The sequence below is a fragment of the Siphateles boraxobius genome, unplaced genomic scaffold, assembly GCF_051911475.1.
Source record: "Siphateles boraxobius isolate OS27281-9 unplaced genomic scaffold, OSU_SipBor_1 130, whole genome shotgun sequence".
NCBI lineage: Eukaryota > Metazoa > Chordata > Actinopteri > Cypriniformes > Leuciscidae > Siphateles > Siphateles boraxobius.
The window spans coordinates 33,447,478-33,460,039 of NW_027508734.1; the positions used below are offsets into that span (position 1 = coordinate 33,447,478).

The 12,562-nt window shown below is 37.6% G+C and overlaps 1 protein-coding gene across 2 annotated transcripts in view; it reads right to left on the reverse strand.

Moving 5' to 3' along the window:
• Positions 1 to 12,562, reverse strand: part of cdh11 (cadherin 11, type 2, OB-cadherin (osteoblast)) — a 55,836-nt gene that overhangs the window by 18,145 nt on the left and 25,129 nt on the right. For both annotated transcript variants that reach the window (XM_077229277.1, XM_077229278.1), the window contains exon 2: positions 250 to 729. In XM_077229277.1, the coding sequence (XP_077085392.1) occupies positions 250 to 501 (252 nt within the window). In that variant the 5' untranslated portion in view covers positions 502 to 729. The remainder of the gene's footprint in view (positions 1 to 249; positions 730 to 12,562) is intronic.

Below are 12,562 nucleotides of genomic sequence, written 5' to 3' on the forward strand. Positions count from 1 at the left end.
CCTATGCAAGAACCATAGGGGACTGCACCGTTATTAAAAAGGAAATCCAATTTATAACCTTTAATCAAGTGGGCCACTGATTGCTTTTGTGGAACAAATGGAGGATATTGCAAGGACTCTGTCTGTAATGAAAACCCCAATGACTTTCACTCACAGCATAACCTTAAGAGAAAAAAAAGAGGGAGGGAGAAGGAGAACGGGGAACAGGACAAGAGGAAATGGATGTAGAAGCTGTTTCTTTCTACTTACCCGACCTACTAAGACCGGATCTGGTCCTGTGTACTCCTCAATGACAAAGAACTGGTTCCAGACCCATCCTCGTTTGGAGCGGTGGAGCACCTGGCCTTCTTTGCCTCTCTCCCTGTGTCTGTGCAAAGAGAGATGGCGGCGGTGGCCACGCTCCCGTAGACCTGATCCCCTGTATGTCGCTGCCGCTGCAGCGCTCCATAGTGCAGCCCCCAAACACAAGAAGAACACATGCAGTCTCAGTCCCTCCCACATCCTGCCCACACTGTCCACTTCCTCTGGGCCTTCCTGTTCACACCCCTCCTGTGGGTATCAGGGTCCAGAGAGAATCCTTGAAACGGTGTCCCCCTGGATGGTGTGGTCTCTTAAGGGGTTTAGGGGGAAAGAAGGAGACCTCACTGGATTTGACGTCCCACGCTGCGATGCATCACAAAGTCATAGTTCGCCTCTCTTTTCTTACTTCTCATTTATCCCTCTATGATTCTGAAACAAAAAAAGGAGAAAAGACATGATTGGTCACATGAGGGAGTATAAGTAGGGTACAAAGATCTAAATTGTAATTCAAACCTGGAAATAAACTGAAAATTTTAGGATATTAAAACGATTAAAGACATACCATTTCCAGATTGCTTATCAAATAACATAATTTGTGTCATTGATCATGTGGCATTCTTTGTAAAGGTCAGATGTCCTTGCTTCTATTGAAGCACATGATGCTCTTTGGCTTGAATCATGCTGGCGAACATGATCATTATAGGTTTTACAAACACACCTCGGGAGTTAATGGGAGCAGCACTCGAGCTCCATACAAGCAAACGGGGACAAATCAAATACAAAGCCAATCTGAAAGTCATGTTAGTATTTCATTTCAACTCTTAGCTCAAATTGTTTTGCTTACATTATAATTTGTAATGAAAACAATTCATTAAATGAGAAAAAAAAACTGTCTCAGACTTTTGTAGCCCACTGAATATACAACATGATTACTTTTGTCAGACCACACTGGAATCAAGTTAGATTGACTGTGTTGAAATGTATTAATTCATTTTGTAACAGTGTACCCTGAACTAATTAAGCATCAGAGGTTGTAAGCCCATTTGTGCCTTTTCAATTAGACATTACGCAGCCAGCAGTCTACCAGCAAACCATTGTTGCGGTAAGCTATTCTCTATGTTTCAGAATATAAACCACACGACACTGCAGGGTCTCATGGCTGTTTATTTGAAAATGTAATAAAAAAAGACTTTCTGTTGAATAAATGAAGAACACAATGTGAGTGTGTGTGAGTGGTTATTTCATTTTATTTATCAAATAAAACTCCCTCCCTATACAAATCAAAGGTTTGGGGTCAGTAAGTTTTTTTTAAGTATATTAATACTTGTATTAGCAAGGACACAAAACTTTTTTTTACAGGTACAGGGCAATATCCATCATTTGTGAGAAAACACTTCTCCGCATTGTTGGAAATATTGTTGGAAAACCGGCTTTCTGAAATTTTACTGTTATACGGCAGGGAGCGCTATTAAGCACCTTCTGAAAGAAGGCTACCAAAAGCTTTTTGCTCAAAATTTTGCTTTTTTATGAAACTTATCCAGATTCAAGTGTTGATAAAAAAAGGAATGCATGGCGCTAGAATAATTATATATATATATATATATTCTTTTTTTTTTTTTTTTTTTTTTTTTAAAGCAGAGGGTCGTTTATTCCTTTTGATACAATGGCATATACAGATATTCATACAGCAAAATATTCTGGGGGCCATGAAAATTGTGAAAACGATTAAAAATACTGGCGGTGTCTGGCAACTTTTTTAGAAAGAAAAAAATGCTAAATTGTTAAATTACTCACAAGTTGCCATACAGACATTTTATAATGTATAATAAGATTTCTATTTTAAATAAATGCCGTTTCTCTCTCTCTCTCTCTCTCTCTCTCTCTCTCTCTCTCTCTCTCTCTCTCTCTCTCTATATATATATATATATATATACATACACATAAACTTTAATATTACTTAAATAAATATACAATTCATAAAATTCTTATCAATATAACACAAGACCTGTTCTCCAACAGCTGTCAATAACATCCCTTTCAAGAGCTTTATCCTGTGTAGACACTTGTCATGTTACACATCCCGTAATTAACAACTTGAGGTGTTGGGTGAAATCCCATAAAGTCCGTTCATCGCTCTCTGTCTGGGTGTAGGCGGACATGGTATGGGAGTGAGGCACGTTGGGTATTTTCTCATTCACTGAGCCGCTAACAACCTTCAGCTCTGACAACAACTCTGACAACCCTAGCCCCTATCCCCCCCCCCCCCCGCTCCCACCCCCCCCCACACGCACACACACACACACACACACACACACTGCACCATCCTTACCTTAATCATAGTAAGTCAAATCCTCACTTCACACACGTACAGAGGAGGGTTTTGTGAGAGTGCGAAAGGCACCAGAGGGGCAGATAAGCGAGACAGAAGACTAAACCCAACCAATCATCAGTCTACAAAGTAAAGCCCTAAATATGTCCCAAATAAAGTGTATCCAGCAGAGAACTTGGGAAGTGAGTGCCTTAACTCAAGCAGACCTCCGCACTGTCAGGCCCTATAATGATTACATTATATTTCTTCACGCTCTCCTCAGTCTTGGCTGTAAATTGGCAGCGGTGATAGAGAAAGAAGACATTCTATTCCTTCCTTTCATTATTGTCAGGCCACCAAAATGTCAAAATGCTCTTTTAGTTGGGGTGGTTTTACAGGCTATAGGACATTTGGGGCAGTAATATTTTAAGGACATTTCTGAGGACATTTCAGAAACCTCCATTTAAGGACATTTCATTTCTGTAGAAGAAAGGCATTTCTTATGCTCTCCAAGGCAGCATTTATTTGATCAAAAATACAGTAAAAAAAAATAGTGTGAAATATTTATTACATTCATTAAAATGTGTTAAGTACAATTAAAATGTAAAAGTATATGAATTTGATAAAGATTATTGATTGGTTTTGCAATGCAAGCACGGTTAATCACATTTTAATCATGATCACGATTTCTGCTTCTCTTAATTAATTAAAAATAATCGTTGCAATATTTGGCCCGCTTATTATTTGTCCAGAGCAGGTTTTTTGCATTTTGCATTGGTAACAACACAAGCCTCCAATATCTTTCCTTTTCCCAAACGGGATTTCTCCTAAAAAAAACACATTATTTTGCCCAGTGATTTACTTAATCTTATCAATCTGGCAACCTTGCTCATGCAATCTCTCTGTGCTGCCGCTGCTGCTGCTGCTGCAAAAAAAATAAAAAATAAAAAATAAAATAAAATACAATAAAAATGCTGATGACCTGACATTATGCATGTTGGAGTTTCGTGAAATTCTGCTCAAATAAACTTTTCACTGCCGGTCTCCATTCTGATTCTGTGGTCTGTCTCATTTGCAACTGAATTGCATATCATAAAATATCTAATGTGAAGACAAATTACAAAGAATGGCCAGAATGCATTAAAAGTATTCTGTTTTCGGTTAAAAACTGTGTCGTGTTAGGGGCCACTAAGTTAAAAGGGTAACTAAACCCCTGGTCAGAGCCTGACTCCATTTGCAATATTTGAAAAATGCTGGAAAAGTGGGCAGAGCCCAGCGGAGGGGTGCGTGCACCTGAGACGCATCTCTCTGTAGGCAAGGGCGTGGTTAGCTGGTACCCTCTGACGTCAGAGGGTACCACAACTTCCAATAGGAAAATTCAACTGCAATAGCTATTGTTTAACCTGAAGAGGGCAGCACTCAGACGTTTTTACACCATATATTGTAGAATTAAAACCCTTTAAACCCAAATGTCAAAAAATGTACTCAAATCAATGAACAGCATTTATGAAGCTCCATTCTTACAGATCATTAACTAAAACAAGTTGTTTTAGTGTTTAGTTACCCTTTAATAACTAATGATTTTTACAACGGAATTAATCAATCAAAAACGTACTTAAGCTAGACAATGATTTTCCTCTAGAGCTGGTGTACAGCCAAAACAATCTGTGTAGCATTCATTTTCTATTATCAAAGTAAAGCTGCTTTGAAACAATCTGTATTGTAAAAAGCACTATATAAATTAAGGTGACTTGACTTGACTTGACAAATAACTCCCTAAAACAATGCATTACCAGAAGGCATATTAATGGTAAGTAGTGTTCTATTTACTCTTATCGATACAATTGTAATCAATACAACATTTTTTGGTATTGATTTCCCGTGTGATGAAGCTATCTAGTTGATTAAATGTCAGGAGTTCCCTGCTCTGTCTCTCACTTCACTGTCATACCTACAACATTTCTCTGAGAATAGTTCTGAGCCTTTTCTTATTCATGAGGGGTGCATGCTCTTTTTCTCAAGCACCAAACCACTTGATGATTTATAAAAAAAAATATTGAGAAATTACAGTAAATGGTCTAACCCCTACAGTGAATTATTTCTTGCCCTGACTAAAACATTTGTATAACAAACCAAGAAGGTTCAGCCTACACCGTCTTCGGTAATTATGTATATTTTTGTCTTTATTATGGATAATTATCTGTGAGGATCGAAATACATTTTTCGATACATTTGTTGATTTGAATTGAATTGAATTGAAGTGTAGAGTTATTCCAAGATGGTAAGTGATTCACCAGTCCTGCAATGTCTGTACCATCTGTTAAAGTGATACCGTTATTTATCAAGCCCTCTTATCGGCCAGAATTCTATCTCTATTGAAGTGATTCAAGCTCTAGCATCTTAAAACATATTTGATGAAGGAAATAAAATGCAGATATTGTATTTTAAGAGCAGTTTTAGTTTTACACTGGAACAAAAACTAAGAAACGTCTTGGTTATGTATGTAACCCTTGTCCCCTGTAGGAGGGAACAAAGACGTAGTCGACGTGTCGACTGATTGGGATCACGTTTATGGAGCCTGTCCTCTTCGAGTATTGTAAAAACGGAGTGTGTGATGCAATTCTCACACGCCAATGTGCATTGGGCTCGTTTTTACAATACTCGAAGATGACAGGCTCCCTAAGCGTGATCCCAATCAGTCGACACGTCTACTATGTCAAATGTGAGCGACTGAAAGGGAACTGCTAGCGTGTACCGTTACACCTAATGGAGGACAAGGGAAGAAATTGCCTCCGTATTTTGCAACCACAAATGATCGCTCTGCCTCACAGCCTATAATTACTAGTTTAGTGGGATATGTTCAGGGGAATATGTTACACATTCCTTAAACTAAATATGAAATTCTGCAATATAAAATACCAAGACCTCAGTTGCCACTGCAAGTGCCTTGGGATGAAATGAAGCAACTGCAGAATCTGAAAGGCACTGGAAGTGATCCTGTGGCCCAACTACTATAAAGAGATAAAACAAATAAACGGATTAATAGATGGACGAGTAGATTTCAAATTCTTAGAAGAAATGTCAAACTGGATCCAGAAGCTCTGTCATGGCCTATTGCAAGCATTCAGAAGCCTGAGAAGAATCTAATTTCCTATCATATTTTCTCACAACGGAAGGATCAAGAAAGGGAAACAGAGAGCAAAAGAGGAAGGGTTACGGAATGACACTTGAAATCAAACAGAAGTGAAGCTATAATTCAGTAAAAAACTGAGACCTGAGAAAAAGTTATTTTGTTCTTTGCACTGTATTTTCAGATAACAGCCACTTACCCTGTTGGTTTCTGAATTTTAGTAGGTAAATTACAGCAATTCAGCAGCGAGCACACTCTGCTACTCTGGATCTTCAACCACAAATTTAATATCTAATGAAAAGTGGCTTGAGAGTAAACACTAATGTGAAAATGGTGTGGTCAGATCTACTCAATTTTTCACTCACTTTAACTCTCAGTAGCACTCATGATGTAAGTGAAGCACACATGGATAGACGTGGTGTGTAGCAATACAAATGATTAATCCCTGTGTATTTATCATATATGCTATTTTCAGCTTGGATCATCAGTAGTGACGCTCAATGTTTTCACCTAAGTCTCTGAGACTGTATTTGTGTCATGTATCATGTGTTCACACACACATATACATTAGATATTAAACTTAAGTGGCATGTTCACACACACACATATACACTAGATATTAAACTTAAGTGGCTATTTGTGCTAAACATCCAGAGATTTCCTTTTCCTTGTTTTTTATTTTATTTTATTTTTTTTACCATTACTTACAAGATTGCTATTTTGCTGGCAAAGTGAAATAAAGATGACCAGGATCTTGTTAAAGTAGCCTATGTGTATACTGTGCTGATCTTTTTATTTTTTAATTTTTTTTTACTGTTTCTTTAAAACACTAATCTTGATTGTTTATGTATTTGGCTATGCACTTCATCCAACACATTAATCACGGTGAAATATACATGGATCCATTTATGTATTATGGGATGAACAGCTTTGCTGTAAGCCTATCCATCTAACACATCTCTCTTTTTAAGACAGACACTCTCAGGCACTTTTATCAAGCTTTACAAGACAGTAACAATACACTGTAAACATTGTTTGCAATTTTTACAACAAAAAAAAAGGCAGTCAAAAATGCTACAGTAAAAACTTATCTGCAAGTTTGTATCTAATTATAGGCATCCCATAATACCTGAAACATTGTCACTGTATTGTTTACTGTGAATTTCTAGCAACCATAGCTGCCATTGTTACTGTAAACAGAATTTGTACCAATCCTGTATCACTCAAACACTCCTACAGTTACCTGTTGCTCAAAGGTATACAGTACATGGTGTTTCATATAAAATGATCCAATAGTGCCTTTGCTGATGTCACAGGATTTGATGATATGTTATGATTGGTCTTTTAAAACCATGTTTGACTGTACATTTCAGTATATTCTACCTATATCTTGAAGAGCTTCCTGAACGATATCTCAAGTACTGCCTGCCTGTTTGGTGGCTGGCTTTGAAGATGTGCCGTGGGTGCATGTTACCCTGGTGTATATTAAGAGGAGGAATTTCAACTGCATTTACAGAAAGTAGCCTGCTTTTTTCCCCTTCTTTTTTTTTACCATCATCCTACCGCCCTAATGGATATACAGCAGACCCCACTGCATGGCTGGAATCTGTATAATAGTGCTACACCTCAGATTTCAGCCTGCATAAACAGAGATAATTGCACTTTTCACCTCCATTGAATCTAATGAATCACAGCGTTTATAATAGAACATTTTACAGGCATGCTTAATGGTTCAAGCAAGAGCACTATGTGTAATTAACATCACAAAATAATGACAGCACAAACAGATTGTCCAGACCCTGACTTATGCCACTGGTCAACCAACAAATGTCTGAATTTTTTTTTTTTTTTGACATACTAATGCAGGCAAAATCCAGTAATTTCAATGGGAATCCACACAATATAACTTTGCGTGGGGGTTGTCTCTGGATATTTCACTGGGAATGTAAAAAAATATATATATTGTATACATATTAAAACAATTACACGTCATCTTTAAGTAGGAGTGTTTCACCACAGACAGTGAGAGCTTCCTTCTAGCTTTGTATTTTCAAAACCAGTGTGACTTTTGTAAAAGATCTGAATGCCGCTACATCATAGAGAGCTCTCATATAAGCAAATCATGTAAAGTGTTTAGTACCGGCAATGTGCAATTTTAAGGACCTCAGAGTGACATTCAAACATTCATATAACAGTTCTGGTCTCCCCCTAAAAAAAGTGTGATGAAGGTCAAAACTTTTAGTACTTTCTACCATAATTCTGAGAACAAAAGTCAGAAATAAAAAGATTTTCTTTCAAATGGCTAATTTCTAGTTGAGTCATAGAAAATAGAAGGCTTTTAAAAAGTGTCAATGTAACAGGAAGTCATAACCTCTAAACACTACATGTGCTCGTGATGGACCTGGGAATTGAGATGCGTATCTATTCACTTCAAAGTTCTGCCATCAAAGCCTTTCCCGATGCTGTCACGGAGAAAAGAGCTTTTTGGTTTCTCATTACCCAGCAGTACTTCCCCTGGTCAGTGATTGTGCTCACAGGGCGAAACCTGACTCTTAATTGCCGTTCAATTACAGAGACTAATCGGTGGAGGTGTTTCGCAAACAAAAATCCCTCAGCCTGGCTCACTGCAGTGCATGGCTAAAGGGCTGATTTGTATTCTAAAAAGGTGACTAATGTTCATGCCTTTTTCTTCTTTCCTGCCTCCCGCACTTCCTCTGAGAGGTCTGGATTATGAATATGCTAACAGTTGTGGCCAGGGTTCTTAGTTATTGAGGTGAGGGAATCTGATGGAACACGTTATGCCCTTGCTTTTGCTGTTGTTTGTGATGTTGATGCTGCTGCTGCTGCTACCATGGCATGTTACTGGGAAAACCGCAATTGCTAACAACCGGTGAGCTTCTTGAAGCAACGGTGGTGGAGTCTTGCAAGTCTGACTACAGAGTTGAACGCCCTTACACTTTCTCATGATTTTATTTCAGATGAGCCCAAGGCTCCGCCACTGTCTGTTCTGCAGCACGTGCCCTTGGAGAAGTGAACGGAGTATCGCCTTACTAGGGCAAACAAGGCTCAGCACTCTACTTATATTACCTAGAACAACATGAAGGTTAGACGCTTAAAGGCAACAGTGTGTGCCTTGTATTCCCCGCATACCTTGATAATCCACTCTACGAGACGTATTTATTTCCAATAGAACATCAACTTTGGTCAAACAGTAGAAACAAAACAGAATGTCATGATAACAAACAATTTCTAACAAACAGTGTAAGGGTCATTGGTGTGGACACAGGTGGACCTACATTTGGTGTGGACGTGTGTTTGAGTCACTCAACCAGATCATTAAAACTCATTATGGCTTTAGCCATAATTATAAACCACACGAATCAGCTTTTGCACATGCCTGACAATGATAATTCCTCTCATTATTCATCCCCGCTAACACATTATCCTTCTGTTTATTCATGCAAGCACAAATACCGGCATATTAATATCAATTTGTAAAATACTCCCAGCCAGCCTTTGCTTTTCCTGGCCCAAATTAAATAATAATAATAAAAAAATGAATACAGCACTACAATACAGACTGTTAATTTTCATGAATAGATGCTTAAATTGTGTAAAATATTATTTATTTCCTCTTGCATATATTGTAGATGATGGCATGGAAACTGAAAGCAATAAAATAATAATATTCAAGAAATTATCAAGGAAAAGGAGAACAAATAAACAAAAAGATGACAGATAATCAGTTCAAGGATGCATACATAACAGTATTAAATTGAGTCATTGATGTCTATGCATGACTGGCGTGCATGACTGACTTTAAAATATTCAGCCATGAATGATGATTCCTAAGTTCTATAGCCTCTCACTTGACTTCTTGGATGTTATTTAACATAGTTTCTAATTATTAAAGATAATTGTTCCTTTCTTCTTGTTTCCCCTCTTTACACATCAATAACATCCTAATTATATCTTCAGTTATTATGCTATTCCAATAAGTACTTCATAGCTTCACTGTATATCCAAGAATACGAATGACTAGGTTATAAAATACACTGACTAAAGACAGCTGCATCTCCTTAGAGCTTCAATCACCCGCAAGACACTTCATCTATTATTAAAATGTACAAGGCTAATAAAGGCCCTGTGTCTTCTTTTTTGTCTCACGCACAAGGCCGCAGAATATTCTTGTCACTGTGGTAGACGTGCATGCATGATTTTCTTTTAGCAGCTACATTACAAAGAGGTGAATGGTGAGGCCCTGCCATAGCCTCTCATTCCCAAACCTTTTCATTTCCTGGAAAATGGAGGACTAGTCAGGGTTTTCAGACAGCCTCGTCTCGGAGGATCCGGGGAGCAGGAAACTGCGGTGTCTGGAATTGATTTGAGGCAAAGGGAAAATAAAATACTTGGGATTCCTGAGGTTTGGGGGACAGCAGGCAAAAAGTCATGGATCTCACCAATGCAATGCAGGGAGACATTGGAGTGAGCGCAAAATGAGACAATCAGGCTTATGTGACAAACTTGGGTGAATTTAGGGAGCCATTTCAAGTCCCAGACCCCAGACAACTTGTTAGACCATGCCACCTCCGATATTTGAAGTCACTAGGCAAATTTAAATAAAACTCCCTCCTCTGTTTTTCTGTGTAGGTTGTTTATTTTTTTAAAACCACTCTTCATTACCCGTAGCATCTACAAGCTACTCCCATGCTTAAGCTATACTTGACTGACAGCTTTATTTTTCGACTTTTTCAGAGATGATTGAAAAGCAAATGGTGCATTGATAAACATCCCTCGGTTTGCAATACGTTTTCACCAAGCATCTCTTAGGAGAGGTTAATTCATTGAATTGGTAAATAGAGAAATTAAACCTTCAATAGTGTGCACAACTGAAAAGGAGAGCGACTGAAAATGATTATCCAGCTGCTCTGGCACAGAACTGCTTAAAACTAAGAATGAAAAGGAGGCATGTGTGTCTCATTAATTTGAAAACTATATAATAATCCAGAACTGTTAAAAAAAAAAAAATATATATATATATATATATATATATATATTTTTTTTTTTTACAGTATATATTCATATTTATTTAAATGAGCCAAAATACCACAATGGATTTCGTAAATATATGCCAGTTTTTTAATAAATGAGTGAAAATGTCCCTGATTTACTTATTTTGCTTAATCGCTTAGTCTGTACAGGATAGATATGCATAATATAAAAACACTATACAGCTATATAGGCAACCTGTTTAAAAGATTCCCACATAAAAAACAAAATATAATTGAATGGAAAGCTTGTGAATTTGAATCAAACTTAAGCAGGACAATAGCCAATACAACTGACATGTCCAATCAGCAAACATCACAGCCCTAATGCTCACTGTTTACTACCTGATAAATAAATATAGACAGAATACATGGAATTAATGATTTGAAACTGTCTCACAGCAAAGATCGCCCATTGGAAAATTTAGAGGTAATTTATTTATTTATTTACTGTTGTGCCAGGATGGCTTTGCAGCAGAATTGAGGAGAAAAATGTATTGGGATCAAACATAGAAAAGATACAAAGCAACATGTTAAACACACGATTTCATACCCACTGAACAGATTTCACTCATGGGTGCGGGCAGCAGAACCGAAACTGTCTCTATGGTTGTTAAACAAACACAGAAGACGTCAAGGTGATGAGCAAGAAGATGTGAAAAGGAAGCAGGGGTTGAGGGTAAACAACATGAGCAAAGGGAAATCAAAATCAGAGAACATAAAGCACTGTCAGAGAGCACTTCACTGCGTCCAATTTCCTCTTATCATTGATGAAGACATAGACTCTTTTGAACAGAAGGCTGTGACACTGAACCTATATCCCTAACCCCTCCACAGAGATGTGCACATTGAGAGCCTGGCACTAAAAATAATTATAACATTTTCCCAGCCTGTTTCTAGATAGACCAAATATTTTGCACTTTTAAATGTGTATCAATAAATAAATGTGCCAAAATTTGAAATTAGCTTAAAGTCCTAATACCAAGAGAAATAAAATAAACCAATAAACAAACACAACTACAATAGTGTCGTAAACTACAGAGTCTGAATTTTATCCTTGAAATAAATACAAATTATGAATCTGCTTTTGGACCATTTCTTAGGACATTAGAGAAAATGCATCTGTCTCTCAACACAAGCAATTTGAAGCTCAAGCTTCCCTCTAACTATGGCATAGAGACCTTGAGAGCTGGTTAAAACAAGGAGATGCCTGTCCTCAATCCTTTGACCCAATCCACCCCTGTCATGCACCGCTGACTCAACAAAGATACTCTGTCTTCCTTAAAACATCTGGTGACAACTACCTACCAGCAGGACTCCTTTGAGACAGATTCAAGCCAAAGATTAGGTGTAAATGACTCAAAATGGGAAAAGGCAGTGATATAATAACACAAACCTTGGACATGCAGACCAGCAGGGAGGAAACAAAGGGAAATGTAGACAGGGGAACACAATCACACTTGTTATCAATCTTATCAGGACCTTTATGGATGAAATCAGATGTTAAGTTATAACTTTCCCATCTGCAACCTGCATGTCTTTTATTAAACGATATCCTTGTAAACCTGAAACTGCACAGCTTCAGGTTGATGAGTCAAATTCCAGAGTCAATTTGGAAAATCTCTTGTCTCTCAAGGCTACAATTAAGGAAATCACACATGTCAAGGCACTTTGGTAATCTTAGGTGATCTTACTGAGTCATATTGAACTGCCATAACTGTCTTCACTGAGTATGACATTACAGTTTGAATGTTTAATCAATGTTTAGTCTAATAA